The sequence below is a fragment of the Zea mays genome, unplaced genomic scaffold (genome assembly GCF_902167145.1).
Source record: "Zea mays cultivar B73 unplaced genomic scaffold, Zm-B73-REFERENCE-NAM-5.0 scaffold_87, whole genome shotgun sequence".
NCBI lineage: Eukaryota > Viridiplantae > Streptophyta > Magnoliopsida > Poales > Poaceae > Zea > Zea mays.
Genome location: NW_023367379.1, coordinates 1 through 17,888, shown reverse-complemented (window position 1 = coordinate 17,888; position 17,888 = coordinate 1). Strand labels below are relative to the sequence as shown.

General features: G+C 35.8%; 1 protein-coding gene and 2 non-coding genes across 6 annotated transcripts; 1 reads left to right on the top strand and 2 right to left on the bottom strand.

The window, feature by feature from the left end:
* The first annotated feature begins 491 nt into the window (after positions 1–491).
* On the top strand, positions 492–17,737 carry LOC118475927 (cytochrome f). Of its 4 annotated transcripts, none has more exons than XM_035963984.1 (3): positions 492–4,540; positions 4,629–4,665; positions 4,867–17,737. In XM_035963984.1, exon 3 carries the CDS (start codon positions 12,586–12,588, stop codon positions 14,110–14,112), a length of 1,527 nt encoding a protein of 508 aa, XP_035819877.1. In that variant the 5' UTR covers positions 492–4,540; positions 4,629–4,665; positions 4,867–12,585; the 3' UTR covers positions 14,113–17,737. The 4 variants fall into 4 exon arrangements, with proteins under 4 accessions (XP_035819877.1, XP_035819878.1, XP_035819875.1 ...); XM_035963985.1 differs by having other exon boundaries at positions 4,867–12,190; XM_035963982.1 differs by having other exon boundaries at positions 4,629–17,737.
* TRNAW-CCA (transfer RNA tryptophan (anticodon CCA)) lies at positions 7,728–7,801 on the bottom strand. Its single transcript has one exon. It is a non-coding gene; the product is annotated as a tRNA-Trp (tRNA).
* On the bottom strand, positions 7,939–8,012 carry TRNAP-UGG (transfer RNA proline (anticodon UGG)). The gene has a single exon. It is a non-coding gene; the product is annotated as a tRNA-Pro (tRNA).
* Positions 17,738–17,888: the final 151 nt, after the last annotated feature.

Here is a 17,888-nt window from a genome sequence, read left to right as displayed (position 1 = left end):
CAGCAGCTAATCGTGTGGCTTAGAAGCCTGTGTACAAAGCTCGTAACGAAGGGCGCGATCTTGCTCGTGAAGGTAATGAAATTATCAAAGCAGCTTGCAAATGGAGTGCTGAACTAGCCGCAGCTTGTGAAATATGGAAGGAGATCAAATTTGATGGTTTCAAAGCGATGGATACCATATAAAATAAAAAAAAAGCAAATAGAAAGAGAAAAATAAGTTAAGAAATGGCAGTAATTCTTCTTTATTCCTCTAATTGATTGCAATTCACTTCGGCTCAATCTTTTCTAAAAAAAAAAAAGACTGAGCCGAATTGAAATAGATCTTGATACGATCATGAGACTTGACAAATCGAGATTCTTCTATTCTATATATCTAGAATATAGAAAGGTATAATACAATAAACAAATATAAATCAAAATATAGTATTATCGTACGATAATGGAATCAAATACGCAGTATTTACAGAAAAGAGTCTTCGTTTATTGGGGAAAGAATCAATATACTTTTAATGTCGAATCGGGATTCACTAAGACAGAAATAAAGCATTGGGTCGAACTCTTCTTTGGTGTTAAGGTAGTAGCTTGTGAATAGCCATCGACTACCCGGAAAGGGTAGAAGAATGGGACCTATTCTGGGACATACAATGCATTACAGACGTATGATCATTACCCTTCAACTGGGTATTCTATTCCACTTCTACTTTTTAAATTAAAGGGTATTCTGAAAGAGGTATTTCTTTTATTTTCACAATAGCTTTCTTTGAATCCAATTTCAAGTTCGATTAGAAGGATAGAAAGGCGATGAGACTGGGAAAAGAAAAATAAAATATTTTATTTTAATGAGTTCCCCTTTTGAGTTCCCCTTTTTTGCAATTTTCTTATTATCAATTCCATTCATTTATTTTATAGAATACTTTTTTATTCTATATCTATAAAAAATCTTTATTTTGTAAAGCTAAAAAATACAATAGTCAATATTCCTTATAATAGATATACTTAATTATATCATAAGAATCTTAAGATATATTCGAATAGATAGAAATAGTAAATTTGAATTGAGACACATATTCTATGACAGATTTTAACTTACCCTCTATTTTCGGTACCTTTAGTAGGCTTAGTATTTCCGGCAATTGCAATGACTTCCTTATTTCTTTATGTGCAGAAAAATAAGATTGTCTAGAAACGACGGGGCCAATTTTCTCAATGTATTTCCAGGATCATAATACAGATATTTTTTTGTGTAAGTACTATAATATGATAGGGTATGTAGCTCTTTCTACACACAAATGAAAAACGTCTATGGATGCAGATATAAGCTACGAGCATAAATGCATGCATATGCGTAGCCGACTATAGCGAGTTTTTTTTTTTAAGTGGATCCACTAATTTTTTTTGAATAGAAAGTCAATGTATCTAACCAATTATTTCACAGGAGTACTAGCTACTGAAGGCTATTTCAGAATCAAAAAAGTAAAGTAAAAATCATTTTAGCTTATTCTCTCAATTTCAATGACCGCTACTGGATTTAGTATATCTAATATGAATTGGCGATCAGAACACATAGGATAGAACTTCTAAAGGTTCTCGAAAAAGAGGTAATTTTTTCTGGGCCTGTATTCTTTTTCTAGGTTCATTAGGATTCTTAGCGGTTGGGGCTTCCAGTTATCTTGGTAAGAATATGATATCTGTACTTCCATCTCAACAAATTCTTTTTTTTCCACAGGGGGGTCGTGATGTCTTTCTACGGAATCGCGGGCCTATTCATTAGCTCCCTATTTGTGGTGCACTATTTTATGGAATGTAGGCAGTGGTTATGACCGATTCGATAGAAAAGAGGGAATAGTGTGCATTTTTCGTTGGGGATTCCCTGGAATAAAACGTCGCATCTTCCTTCAATTCCTTGTGCGGGATATCCAATCAATTAGGAATTCAGGTTAAAGAGGGTCTTTATCCTCGTCGTATCCTTTATATGGAAATCCGGGGCCAGGGGGGTCATTCCCTTGACTCGTACTGATGAGAAGTTTTTTACTCCACGAGAAATTGAACAAAAAGCTGCCGAATTGGCCTATTTCTTGCGTGTACCAATTGAAGTATTTTGAGTACCAATTGCAATTTTTTGCAATTGTAAGGGGATTTTCGAGTATTTATCTAAAGTAAAGGAAGGAACAAACGAGGATAAGAGAAAATTGCTTCGAATTTGTTTTGTCCAAGTGAGATATATGGCATACTATTCTTCCATTTTTATACGAAAGGCCTTTTTTTATTTCTCTATTCCACTCCATTTAGATCTAAGAAAGAACCCAATACAATGAAATTCCACTAGTATACAAAAAGAGAAATAGATACAAACACAAGGTCTCAAACCTTGTTATAGAATTTTTGCTTCAAAGAAAAGAAATATCATATATATTCAGCTTACAGATCAAAAATGAAAAAAAAGAAAGCATTGCCTTCTTTCTTATATCTTGTATTTATCGTACTTTTGCCCTGGGGAGTCTCTTTCTCTTTTAACAAATGTCTGGAACTTTGGATTAAGAATTGGTGGAATACCAGGCAATCCGAAACTTTCTTAACTGATATTCAAGAGAAAAGGATTCTAGAAGGATTCATAGAATTAGAGGAACTTTTTCTCTTGGACGAAATGATAAAAGAGAAACCGAAGACACATGTACAAAAACTTCCTATAGGAATACACAAGGAAATAATACAATTGGCCAAAATAGATAATGAGGATCATCTCCATATCATTTTGCATTTCTCAACAAATATAATCTGTTTGGCTATTCTAAGTGGTTCTTTTTTTCTGGGTAAAGAAGAACTTGTCATTTTGAATTCTTGGGTTCAGGAATTTTTCTATAACTTAAATGATTCAATAAAAGCTTTTTTTATTCTTTTAGTTACTGATTTTTTTGTTGGATTTCACTCTACCCGCGGTTGGGAACTACTAATTCGTTGGGTCTACAACAATCTTGGATGGGCTCCTAACGAGCTAATTTTCACTATTTTTGTTTGTAGTTTTCCTGTGATTCTAGACACGTGTTTGAAATTTTGGGTCTTTTTTTGTTTAAACCGTCTATCTCCTTCACTTGTAGTCATTTATCATTCAATTAGTGAAGCATAAACTCACTCATTTCATTTCCTAATATTAATCAAATTAGCATATTTCTTTTCTTCCTTTAGAAATAGAAAGAAAGCCCTTTTCCTTTTTAACAAAATTCTTTCTATTTCTACCTGCTCAAGGTATTCATCATTCTAGTACAACTATTGCAGTAGAATGACAACAGACTCGTGTATAGGGAACTAGATTAGCTTAGCTACCTATCTAATTTATTGTAGAAATTCCGGGATCCGCGATTGGACATGGAAAATAGAAAAACTTTTTCTTGGTTAAAGGAACAGATGATTCGATCGATTTCTGTATCGATCATGATATACGTAATAACTCGCACATCTATTTCAAACGCATATCCCATTTTTGCGCAGCAGGGTTATGAAAACCCGCGGGAAGCAACTGGACGAATTGTATGTGCCAATTGCCATTTAGCTAATAAGCCTGTGGATATTGAAGTTCCCCAAGCAGTGCTTCCTGATACTGTATTTGAAGCAGTTCTTCGAATTCCTTATGATATGCAGCTGAAACAAGTTCTTGCTAATGGTAAAAAGGGAGGGTTGAATGTGGGTGCTGTTCTTATTTTGCCCGAGGGATTCGAATTAGCGCCGCCCGACCGTATTTCTCCTGAGTTGAAAGAAAAGATAGGAAATCTCTCTTTTCAGAGTTATCGTCCCAATAAAAAAAATATTCTTGTGATAGGCCCTGTTCCCGGTAAGAAATATAGTGAAATTGTCTTTCCCATTCTTTCCCCCGATCCCGCTACAAAAAAAGACGTTCATTTCTTAAAATATCCCATATATGTAGGGGGAAACCGAGGAAGGGGACAGATCTATCCTGACGGTAGCAAGAGTAACAATACGGTCTATAATGCTACGTCAACAGGTATAGTAAAAAAAATACTACGTAAAGAAAAGGGGGGATATGAAATATCCATAGTGGATGCATCGGATGGACGCCAAGTGATTGATATTATACCTCCCGGGCCAGAACTTCTTGTTTCAGAGGGGGAATCAATCAAGCTTGATCAACCATTAACAAGCAATCCTAATGTAGGAGGGTTTGGTCAGGGGGATGCAGAAATAGTGCTTCAGGATCCATTGCGCGTCCAAGGCCTTTTGTTTTTCTTCGCATCTGTTATTTTGGCACAAGTTTTTTTGGTTCTCAAAAAGAAACAGTTTGAAAAGGTTCAATTGTACGAAATGAATTTCTAGATCCTGGGATTTCTTACCATCAAGTGAGAAAAAAGCCTCGATTTCTGGAATTCCTTATTTCTATCTCATGCAAAAGAAGAGGATCCAAGGCAAAGACGAGAACAATAAAAGGAACAAGTCCTTTTAGGAGGAATTGTGGGTCTTCTTAATCCTCTATTGGGCACAAGAAAAAGGCTTTTTTGCCTTTTTCTTGTGTCGATTCTTCTTGTATCGAAGTAAGAATCATTTTTCTTCTTATTTGTTTTGTCAAAGATTACTATTTATTCTTTATTCGGGTCTGTCTTTTGGACTTCCTTTGCTTAGGTTCGGGCGCGGTAGTGGACAAACAGAGGGAAAGAAGGTATGGCGGGGGACACATTTCTTGTGAGCAAATAGAATTGCTTTACTTTTTGAATTAAGTTCAACTTTGAACTTACAGAAATTTTGTAAAAAAAAATCTATACCCTCCCATGGAAGGGTGGTTTTGATTTTTAGGCTAGTTGAGTAGTTTTGATTAAGGTTTTATTAGTTTATTACTCTAAACTAAATCAACGATTTGCAGGATACTTCCTTCATGGAATAAAATACTGGATCCTCTCCCCTCTTTCTTGTTGCTTCATAAGAGTGAATCCATTTTATGGGCGAAAGGCGGGGGCTTTAAATCGACCGATGGATTGCTTCACTCACTAACATCATTAACAAACAAAAGAATAAATGGAGGGATTCCAACCATCAGAGCAAAGGTTTTCTCTTTGTTATTTTTACAAATAGAAATAGGTAACCAATTTCTAGATTATGGAACAAAACCGCGTTATAACAATAAGAATTCCGCGGGCCCTTTCCGCTCTAATCAGATAAAGGGGAGTAAGGACCCGCTAAGTTCCTACTTTTTCATGTTTACAATCTGGATCCTCCGATTACTATAGAGATGAACCCAATCCAGAATACGAACCGTAAAAGAAAACACCTATTAAACCAATCACAAGAATACCAGTTACAGTACCTATCAGCCAAAGAGGAATTCTTCCAGTAGTATCGGCCATTTCCCCTACTTTCCTCCACATTTTCTCAAGTGGTCATGCTAGAGACAAAAACAGTCATGGATAGTTATAAAGATGGTATCCTTCCAAATGGGATAAGAGAATTCTTACTACTCTCTTTCTTTCTCTCAATTGAAGAAGTAATTGGAAAATAAAACAGCAAGTACAAAAATGAGTAATAAACCCCAGTATAGACTGGTACGATTCAATTCAACATTTTGTTCATTCGGGTTTGATTGTGTCATAGTTCTATAGTTGGAATTTGGTTTATCGTTGGATGAACTGCATTGCTGATATTGATCCCAAGAAAAAAACCGTGGGTACAGCTAATCCGTGAACAGCCAGCCATCGCACTGTAAAAATAGGATAGGTTCGATCTATGGTCATTGGGGGCCTCCTAAAAGGATCTACTAAATTCATCTAGTTGTTCTAAAGAATCAAAACGGTCGGTTATTAATGGAATTCCTTGTCGGCTTTCCGTGAAATACTCGTTTGGTCGAGGACTTCCAAACACGTCATAAGCTAAACCCGTACTGACAAATAACCAACCCGCAATGAATAGGGAAGGTATAGTAATGCTATGAATAACCCAGTATCGAATACTGGTAATAATATCAGCAAAAGAACGTTCTCCCGTGCTTCCAGACATGCTGAGCTCCCAAAATTTTTATTCAAAAAAGGAATTGATTCCGTAAAAGATGGGATCCACCAGTAAATAGAAAATTACTGATATTTCATCCTTGTGAGATTGTCAATTTTGTACCAAAGGTGTATTTTGAGTATACCGAATTAGTATAGCTATCCTTCCTATGGCACAGCAATCCAGTTTTGCTTGGTCCCGAAACAGAATTCCTTTTTTCTCTTTTTTGTTCCTTGTCTATAGGAAAATTACATGTTATTCAAGGCATCAATAGAACCCCACAATTTTTTGGGTCCTACTTATTTTCATTGTCTTCGGAATAGTAGAATAATTTAATTTGGAATAGCGGCCAAGATCTTGGGAAAATCTAAGTTAATGATTAATAAGATAAAGAATTTAGGAAGGATATTCTCATATTGACGCAATACAAAGATAAGTATATGCAAAATCGATCCCTTTTTAGTTAAAGGAATTTAATTGGTTAGCATAAAATAATATCTAATAAATAGAAAATCGAATAGCGGATAATCCGTTATGAAAGAAACGGAATACATTCTTTGAAGAATCAAGATTCGTAATCAATCCTTGTCTTGTTTGTTGGATTAGGTCTAATTTTCTTGACCAAACAGCAAGCATGGAACTTTACAAGAAGAACTTAAAAGAAAAGGATAATTGAAGTAACTTTGAATCCACTTTTGTTGGGGTTCAAAAAACGAATAAAAATAAATAAAAAAAAGTAAATTTTAGGAATAGTTCCCTTTTTGAGGGGGCCCCTCGGGGGTCGTGGAATGCTTTTCTTCTCCTCTTATTCCATATGGAATACAATGAGTTAAAATTTGCTCCAAAAAGAGGATGAAATCCATCCTATTAAAAAAGAAATAATCCGAATCCGAAATAGAAAGAATTTTTTTTTTTTTTTTCAAATTCAATTCTTTATTTATCTTTTATTCCAAAATTCTCCCGAAAATCCAATTTCATTTTTCAATGGGGTTAGATGATCTAGTTCTTAATATTATTAGTTTACTTAACTGACAGATTCCACAACAAATCTCTTGATTCGGAATTAGGGACTCATGTTCCGTCTGATGAATCGATTTTCTCTTTTTTTTACACTTCTGTATCTCACTCTATCTTGTTTTTTAGTATTATCTAAAATAACCGATGAATTATGAATTTTCCATAACTTAAACTTAGGTAAGTGCTTTACCAACATATGTAGTGTAGTAAAAAAAATGGAATTGAACCCCTTCATGCTTACTATAACTAGTTATTTCGGTTTTCTACTGGCTGCTTTAACTATAACCCCAGCTCTATTTATTAGCTTGAACAAGATACGTCTTATTTGAAATGAATTGAATAGAAGAATCTTTCTTTTGGATTCTTGGTATTCTAGACTCTTTTCCACACTAATTACCAATTCTTTTCTTGGTCATTGAGATTCGTGGGTAGTTTAGACTATTATTTAGAGATAGATCGTACCTCTTTTTTTATCCCCTCGAACAAATCGAAATGATTGAAGTTTTTCTATTTGGAATCGTCTTAGGCCTAATTCCTATTACTTTAGCGGGATTATTCGTGACTGCGTATTTGCAATACAGGCGTGGGGATCAGTTGGATCTTTGATTGAGTAATATTTCTTTTTTGATTGACCTCCTCTCTGGTCTGGAGGAGGTCAAATTGGAGTTGCAATTCTACTTTGTTTTTTTTTAAGTTATTTTAGTTTCGACATAAGATATATGGAATCACGCTCTGTAGGATTTGAACCTACGACATCGGGTTTTGGAGACCCGCGTTCTACCAAACTGAACTAAGAGCGCTTTCAAAACAAAAAAAAAAAGAAAATCCTTTTCTATTCCTAACGTGTCTCACGTCCGTATAGTATCCACAAATTCAAGTTATACCCACTTTAATCGATCTCCCCACTACTGCCCATAACGAAGAGAGAATTAATAGGTAGGGATGACAGGATTTGAACCTGTGACATTTTGTACCCAAAACAAACGCGCTACCAAGCTGCGCTACATCCCTTTTCCAAATTGTTGTACAATGCCATTGTACACAATTCCTTTCTTGTTTTCCACATCGTAATTTTCTTCTATTTCTTTATCCATATAGAACTTTCTTGTCATTTCTTGTTTTTGGTCTCATATAATCAAGGAAGGGGTATAAACTAAAATCCAGTCAAATTTCACCTATAAAAGAAAGACTACTATTCCTTAGTAATGTATAGGAAGAAGGGGTCATCTTTTTTAGGGATAGGAAAATCTCGTCTATACGGTTCATTCTATATATATATAATATTTATTTTGTTTTTTTAGTTAGGAATTTCGCCTAAACAAAAGAAATACAAAGGATCTTGGGCAAGAGTATCTGATCATATATGTATTCCAATACGGAAGGAGGATTTTCAATGCGGGATATAAAAACATATCTCTCTGTAGCACCCGTGCTAAGTACTCTATGGTTTGGGGCTTTAGCAGGTTTATTGATAGAAATCAATCGTTTATTCCCAGATGCTTTGTCATTCCCTTTTTTTTAATTCTAGTTATTCCTATGCGAGAGATAGAATTCTTCGTGACATGACGAAAATTTCCCCTTTTTGAATTCTTTTTTAGTATATGAAGCAAAAAGAAAGAAAAGATGGATAAGGATTGTATTCTTTAATTATTTCTCTATGTTTTATTACTTAATTTACGAATTTCAAAAATTTTGTATTCTATTGGATTGGATTTGTTCGATAATTCGAAGAATTACAACAAAATCTTTAGAAATCACATTTTTAGTTAGGAACTTCTATGGATTTTATTCTTCTTCTTTTCTTTGGATCCAAAATAGAAGAATAAAAGAATAGGTATAAGAATTAAGTTAAGTCGATCCAAAAAGGAAAGGAGGTTCATGGCCAAGGGCAAAGATGTTAGAATCCGAGTTATTTTGGAATGTATTAGTTGTGTTCGAAAGGGTACCAATAAGGAATCGACGGGGATTTCTAGATATAGTACTCAAAAGAATCGCCACAATACGCCCGGACAATTAGAATTAAGAAAATTTTGTCGTTATTGTCGCAAGCATACCACTCATAATGAAATAAAGAAATAGGAGCATCGTGTGTTCGATTTTTCCAAAGAACAGAAAGAGTAAGAACTTCTTATTAAATATATAGAACATAGATAGAATACTAAATACAAATCAACTCATCTGATTTTAGGTAGATATTATTTCATATGTATAGAGGGTTTTTATTTTTATATATTTGGATTTTTTATATTTTTATATAGTATATTTTGATTTAATCAATTTATATAGTATATTTTGATTTAATCAAATAATATATGGACCAAAGAAAGACTACTTCTTCTGGTTCTGGATCAAAAATTAATAAAAGAAAGAAATCCATTTTTTTTTTTCAAATTTTAAAATAAGGAATAAATCATGTATATATCTAAACAACCTTTTCGTAAATCTAAGCAACCCTTTCGTAAATCCAAACAAACTTTTCATAAATCTAAGCAACCTTTTCGTAAATTCAAACAACCTTTTCGTAAATCTAAGCAACCTTTTCGTAAATCCAAACAACCTTTTCGTAGGCGTTCTCGAATAGGCCCGGGGGATCGAATTGATTATAGAAACATGAGTTTAATTAATCGATTTATTAGTGAACAAGGAAAAATATTATCTAGACGAATAAATAGATTAACCTTGAAACAACAACGATTAATTACTCTTGCTATAAAACAGGCTCGTATTTTATCTTTCTTACCATTTCGTAACTATGAGAATGAGAAGCAATTTCAAGCCCAGGCAATTTCAATAATTACTGGTCCTAGACACAGAAAAAATAGACATATTCCTCAATTAACACAAAAGTTCAATTCCAATCGAAACTTAAGAAACTCCAACCAGAATTTAAGAAACAACAATCGAAACTTAAGTTCCGATTGTTGATGTTTTATTCGAAAGACTCAGACTCATATATAAAGTAAAGTAATCCAATTTGGATTCTTGTGTTTGTTATAAGAAAGAAAAATGGGAAAAAATAAATAGTTTTTTTATTTATTGCAACATGCTCGTCGATTCCTACCACTTAATCTTAATTTATTGTATCTTCCCGGAGTTCCCTCTCCGGGAATTCGGTTTTAATTATTCCTGTATATTACTTTTTTATCCTTTAATTGATGATCCTTATTTTATTGGAAATCGTGTAAAGATTATTTGGATTTGATACAGCTACTTGTGCAAGCATTTTACGATTAAGAATCAATTCCTTCTTGGACAGATTGTGTATTAATTTACTATAACTATTGAATACGTTATATACCCGTGTTGCTGCGTTTATCCGAGTGATCCACAAACGACGAAAATCCCTCTTTTGCCTGCCTCTATCTCGATGAGAAGAAACAAAAGCTCTTCTTACTTGTTGAGTAATCACTCGATTAAGTCTTAAATGAGCCCCCCTAAAGTTTGAGGCAAATGAACGCATTTTTGTTCGTCGTCTCCGAGCTATATATCCTCGCGGAACTCTGGTCATTGAATCAAATTAACCTTAATGAATAACTAATGATTTCTCTTCTTTTAACCCTCTTTTTTCCCATTAATAACTAAACGGATTATTCCGATATATAAAATATTAATTCCAATGGCTTTTGCTACTATAACCTTCCCAACCACGATTTTTTATTCTATTTAGTTATTTCGCATAGAAATAACAAATTCTAACGATACTAAAAAAACAGTGGGTTCCATCGTTTTTATGGTTCCCTTTTAAACGGCGAGGCCCTCTCTATACACCGGAGCCCTTTCTTTCATCAAAAGGTATTGTGAACTTGTATAGTTCACATTCTTTGGCTCTACCTATCCATTATAGAGTAAATAACTCTTTTCACAATAAGAGTTATTCATACAGTGACGGTATTTAATTATGAAAGTTGGCTAAGTAGCTGACCCTTTAGTCCGTTCTTTTAAGATAAAGGAGCATAAGCCTTTTTCTTTTTATTACTATTTCCTCCGCTTAATGGATAACCATTTGTTACCAATGGGGGAATTGCTTCTTCCAATCTAGATGATTGGATTTGCACCAAAGGAAACCATAAATTCCATATACCATAGAAATCTAGGATAGAGCTTCTCTATCCTATTCATTGGTACCGATCATGGATACTTCAAAAATTTTATTATTTGTTTGAACTCATGATCTGAACGAGTCGCACATACACCCTAGCACATGTTCCTCGACGCTGAGGACATCCCTTAAGCGCGGCCGATTTTCTAGCATTTCGTATTGGCTGTCTTGCATTTCTAATAAGTTGTTTAACCGTTGGCATGTCGTATGTATATATAAAATGGATTGGTTTAGATCGATCTTAACCTGATGATTCATCATCATGAAGTATTTCTATTTTCTATAGCATAAAACCCGAATTTAGGTTTGAGATAAATTTACAAGAAATCCACCCACTACCAATCCTTAAACATTTCTGGAAACCACACTGGATCAGTATCGCAGTGCTCGTCAATCATTTCATCCCCTACAATATCGACAAGTCCATAAGCTTTGGCTTCGTCTGCTGACATAAAAACATCCCTTTCCATGTCTTCGGATACAACCCAAAAAGGCTTGCCTGTTCTTAGTGCATAAACCCTTGTGATCATTTCGCGAACTTTGTGTAACTCTTCCACTTCTAGTAAAAATTCTGGTGTCCTTGCCCGATAATAAGCACTAGCAGGTTGGTGAAGCATAATCCTAGCGTGAGGGAATGCTATACGCTTGGTGGGTTCTCCTCCAAGCAGAATGAAGGAGGCCATGGACGCGGCTATTCCGAGGCATATTGTATATATATCAGGTGTCACCGTTTGCATCGTATCAAAAATCGCCATTCCTGAGATTAGCCACCCGCCAGGGGAGTTTATAAACAAAAAAATATCGCTATTTCCATCTTCTATACTGAGATATACCATCAGACCTGTAATATGATTTGTGATCTCGCAACGAATCTCTTGACCTAAAAAAAGTGTCCTTTCTCGATACATAACATTGTATAAGTCAACCCAAGTCGCTTCTTCATCTCCGGGAATCCGGTAAGGTACTTTTGGAACACCAATGGGCATATTAGATTAATATTATTAAATTTAAGTAAAAAAACTACACTTTAATATGGAAACGTAAGAATGGAAGAGAAAGAAAGAATCCGCAGTTTATTATCTTCATTTTTTTTTCTTATTCTATAAGAATACTATAGATTCTATTAATACATAGATTGAAATATTCTACATATAAGGAAGGTAAAACAGATTGAATAAAGAAAAAAGAATCCGTGATTTGAATGATAAACAAAGAGGGATGAAGGATCTATTCTTCGTTTTTCCAAATAGCCCAAGCTACCCATTGCATATTGGCACTTATCGAGTATAGAATAGATCTGCTTCTCTTTCTTCTTACAAACAGAATTGGCTTGTTATTTTTAATGGAATGAAATAAATATTCACGCTTTCTGACATAGAATCCCCTAGAAGGGTTAGGTACATAGAATAAGTATGGATAGTCTTTTCCAATGCGATAAAATAAAGCGACATCGTGTCTATTTTTCTTTGCTAAAGGGGTATTTCCATGGGTTTGCCTTGGTATCGTGTTCATACTGTCGTATTGAATGATCCGGGTCGATTGCTTTCGGTGCATATAATGCACACAGCTCTAGTTTCTGGTTGGGCTGGTTCGATGGCTTTATACGAATTAGCGGTTTTTGATCCCTCTGATCCTGTTCTGGATCCAATGTGGAGACAAGGTATGTTCGTCATCCCCTTCATGACTCGTTTAGGAATAACGAATTCGTGGGGTGGTTGGAGTATTTCAGGAGGAACTGTAACGAATCCGGGTATTTGGAGTTATGAAGGTGTGGCAGGTGCGCATATTGTGTTTTCTGGCTTGTGTTTCTTGGCAGCTATCTGGCATTGGGTATATTGGGACCTAGAAATATTCTGTGATGAGCGGACGGGAAAACCTTCTTTGGATTTGCCCAAGATCTTTGGAATTCATTTATTTCTTGCAGGGGTGGCTTGTTTTGGCTTTGGTGCATTTCATGTAACGGGTTTATATGGCCCTGGGATATGGGTGTCCGATCCTTACGGACTCACTGGAAAAGTACAAGCTGTAAATCCTGCGTGGGGTGCAGAAGGTTTTGATCCTTTCGTTCCGGGAGGAATAGCTTCGCATCATATTGCTGCGGGTACTTTGGGCATATTAGCGGGCCTATTCCATCTAAGTGTCCGTCCGCCTCAACGTCTATACAAAGGGTTACGTATGGGCAATATTGAAACTGTACTTTCCAGTAGTATCGCTGCTGTTTTTTTTGCTGCTTTCGTAGTTGCCGGAACTATGTGGTATGGATCAGCAACTACCCCAATCGAATTATTTGGGCCTACTCGTTATCAGTGGGATCAGGGATACTTTCAGCAAGAAATATATCGAAGAGTTAGCGATGGGTTAGCCGAAAATCTTAGTTTATCAGAAGCTTGGTCTAAAATTCCCGAAAAATTAGCCTTTTATGATTATATTGGTAATAATCCGGCAAAGGGGGGATTATTCAGAGCAGGCTCAATGGACAATGGGGATGGCATAGCTGTTGGATGGTTAGGACATCCCGTCTTTAGAGATAAAGAAGGACGCGAGCTTTTTGTACGTCGTATGCCTACTTTTTTTGAAACATTTCCGGTCGTTTTGGTAGATGAAGAGGGAATTGTGAGAGCGGACGTTCCTTTTAGAAGAGCAGAATCCAAATATAGTGTTGAACAAGTAGGCGTAACGGTGGAGTTCTATGGTGGCGAACTTAATGGAGTAAGTTATTCTGATCCTGCTACTGTAAAAAAATATGCGCGGCGTGCTCAATTAGGGGAAATTTTTGAATTAGATCGAGCTACTTTGAAATCAGATGGTGTTTTTCGCAGCAGTCCAAGGGGTTGGTTCACTTTTGGTCATGCTACCTTTGCTTTGCTCTTCTTTTTCGGACACATTTGGCATGGCGCTCGAACCTTGTTCCGAGATGTTTTTGCTGGTATTGATCCAGACTTGGATGCTCAAGTGGAATTTGGAACATTCCAAAAAGTTGGAGATCCAACTACAAGGAGACAGGCAGCCTGATACCACATTGCTATGGTATCTTTCACCTCCATTTTTTGTTTGATTTGACATGAGGAACATCTCCTGTCCTTTCTTTGACTCTTTTTCTTTTTTATATGGGAAATGATCCCAAATGATAAGTGAATAGGTGTGGAAGTTATAATTGTAAATAAACCAGGATCGAATCTATGGAAGCATTGGTTTATACGTTCCTTTTAGTTTCGACTTTAGGGATAATTTTTTTCGCTATCTTCTTCCGAGAACCACCTAAGGTTCCGACTAAGAAATGAAATAATTTAATTGAAGTAAGAAGTCCCCCGGAGGGGAGACTTCTTACTTCAATTAGTCCCCATGTTCTTCGAATGGATCTCTTAATTGTTGAGAGGGTTGCCCAAACGCGGTATATAAGGCATACCCAGTAAAGCTTACAAGTAAACCAGATATGGAGATGGCGACTAAAGTTGCTGTTTCCATTTTTATAGAATTTCAAGATTACAATGGATCTATGAAAAGATCGTGTATTTACAACTACAACGGAATAGTATACAAAGTCAACACCAATGATTAAATAGAATTTATGGCTACACAAACCGTTGAAGATAGTTCTAGACCTAAGCCAAAACGGACTGGCGCAGGTAGTTTATTGAAACCCTTGAATTCGGAATATGGGAAAGTTGCTCCGGGTTGGGGGACTACTCCTTTTATGGGGGTCGCAATGGCTTTATTCGCGATATTCCTATCTATAATTTTAGAAATTTATAATTCTTCTGTTTTACTGGACGGAATTTTAACGAATTAGGTTTCTACTAACTAAAACTATGACTTCATAGTTTTTCCATCCAAAAAAAGCCTTTCTACTTTAAGCTCCACATTTCTAGACATTCTGGTAGTTCGACCGTGGATTTTTTGTTTTGGTATCTCTGGAATATGAGTGTGTGACTTGTTAGAATTGATCCTATTGATAATACATAGAAGGGGCCTGTTATCTCTATCAAGATGATTCTAATTCGTCAGATATTATTTATTCTAGTATCTGGAACACGAAATACATAGAGTGGATCAAAAAAAAAAGGAACTATGATTCATACTCACTATTTAGACCTCGCAACCAGACTTAAAAAAAAAATGAAGTAGTTCTTAATAAAAAAAGAAATTTTCTTCCTTCCAATTTTGTTTGCCCAAAAGAGAACTCTTTTCTCTTTCAATAAATGATCATCAAGCGGTTCTTATTCGAAGAACCCTTGCCTTTTGTTTATCTTGAGACTGAATCATCGTGGCTCTAGTATGAATCTAAGGTTTTAATTGAACTGATTCATAGGATCGCAACAAGATAATTTCTATCAGAAAACCACTAGAAATTTTGATTTTATTTTTGACTAGTCAAAAATAAAATCAAAAAAAATAGGGAAGAGAAAAGTCAAGAGGCCTCTAATGATCAACAAAGGGAAAGAAAGACAGATGAGCCAACTTGAGATTTTTTGGCATTATTATCACAAAGAAGAAATTCTGGATTTTTCTTATTTCATATCTTCAAGGCAAATCGATCCAATACCGTGGCTGATGGAGTTTTGAACCCTTTTTTTCTAATATCCGTTGAAAATTTGTGTATTTCTGCTTGAGCCGTACGAGATGAAATTTTCATATACGGTTCTCGGAGGGGGAGTCGGGCTAGTTACCTATCTCAATAAAGTATATGATTGGTTTGAAGAACGTCTTGAGATTCAGGCAATTGCAGATGATATAACTAGTAAATATGTTCCTCCTCATGTCAACATATTTTATTGTTTAGGGGGAATTACACTTACTTGTTTTCTAGTACAAGTCGCTACCGGTTTTGCTATGACTTTTTACTACCGACCGACCGTTACAGAGGCTTTTTCCTCCGTTCAATATATAATGACGGAGGCCATACTTTGGTTGGTTAATCCGATCGTTCATCGATGGTCAGCAAGTATGAGGGTTCTAATGATGATCCTGCACGTATTTCGTGTGTATCTCACAGGTGGATTTAAAAAACCCCGTGAATTAACTGGGTCACAGGCGTGGTTTTGGCTGTATTGACTGCATCATTTGGTTGTAACTGTTATTCTTTGCCTTGGAGCAAATTGGTGATTGGCAGTCAAAATTGTTACAGGTGTACCCGAAGCTATTCCGGTAATAGGGTCCCCTTTAGTGGAATTATTACGTGGAAGTGCTAGTGTGGGCCAATCCACTTTGACTCGTTTTTATAGTTTACATACCTTTGTACTACCTCTGCTTACTGCCGTATTTATGTTAATGCACTTTCCAATGATACGTAAGCAAGGTATTTCGGGTCCGTTATAGGGAAGGCATAGCATAGAGAATTCTAATTCTCATATATCATATCGGGTAGGTTGTGGTATTTCATTGCTACAAACATGGGTTATTGTAAAATAAGACATGTCATTTGGATACTTCTCTTCAACTTCGAAGTATTTTATACAAATAGTTGAAGTGAATTTTACGAAAGAAAATAAGGCGGATTATGGGAGTGTGTGACTTGAATTATTAATTTGGCCATGCAGATAGAGAATTGGATCTGCCACATTAGAATTCACGACCAAAGGTGTCTCCGCATCCAATCAACACGTAAGTCCCCTATCTAGGAAGGATAGGCTGGTTCACTCGAGGAGAATATTTTCTATGATCATACCCACCAACCATGTCATCCATGAACAGGCTCCGTAAGATCCTATAGAGTATAAATGGAATAAGTCATGTGATATGATCCAATTCAATTTTTATTACACTTACTTTTTATTATAGTATGGAAATGCATTCATTTTCTTTGCATCGATTTTGATCCGCAATACTATCGGAGTAAAAGAAGGGATCTAAGGAAGAACGCAGGCTAAACTTTTTGATTTTTTATTAGTAACAAGTAAATACTTTGTTTGGACATAAGAAACTTGCGATATCGAGGGGATAAACAACAACTAATCAAGAGACAATCCACAAAGCAATTGATCATGATCAAATTTGTAAGCCCACTTGGATATTGAGCATTTAAGCATAAGAATAGGATTCTTTTCAATGAGTAGTTATAGGCGCAACTTCGGAAAAGATAATTTGATAAAGTTTTTCTTACCTTGAGTCATTGAGTCATTATATACCCCTATTCTATTGTGGATCCTCCACGGTCTTATTTCTTTCATTCTTGCTCGAGCCGGATGATGAAAAATTCTCATGTCCGGTTCCTTTGGGGGATGGATCCTAAAGAATTCACCTATCCCAATAACAAAGAAACCTGACTTAAATGATCCTGTATTAAGAGCAAAATTAGCTAAAGGGATGGGACATAATTATTATGGGGAACCCGCGTGGCCCAACGATCTTTTATACATTTTTCCAGTAGTAATTCTAGGTACTATTGCGTGTAATGTAGGTTTAGCGGTTCTAGAGCCGTCAATGATTGGTGAACCGGCGGATCCGTTTGCAACTCCTTTGGAAATATTACCCGAGTGGTACTTCTTTCCCGTATTTCAAATACTCCGTACAGTACCCAATAAGTTATTGGGCGTTCTCTTAATGGTTTCTGTGCCAACGGGCTTATTGACAGTACCCTTTCTAGAGAATGTCAATAAATTCCAAAATCCATTTCGTCGCCCAGTAGCTACGACCGTTTTTTTAATCGGTACTGCAGTAGCTCTTTGGTTAGGTATTGGAGCAACATTACCCATTGATAAATCCTTAACTTTAGGTCTTTTTTAGTTTAGGGATTTTTCGAGTTGATTCATTCCACCGCGAAGTCCCCTGCATGGGTATCTAGGAAATAG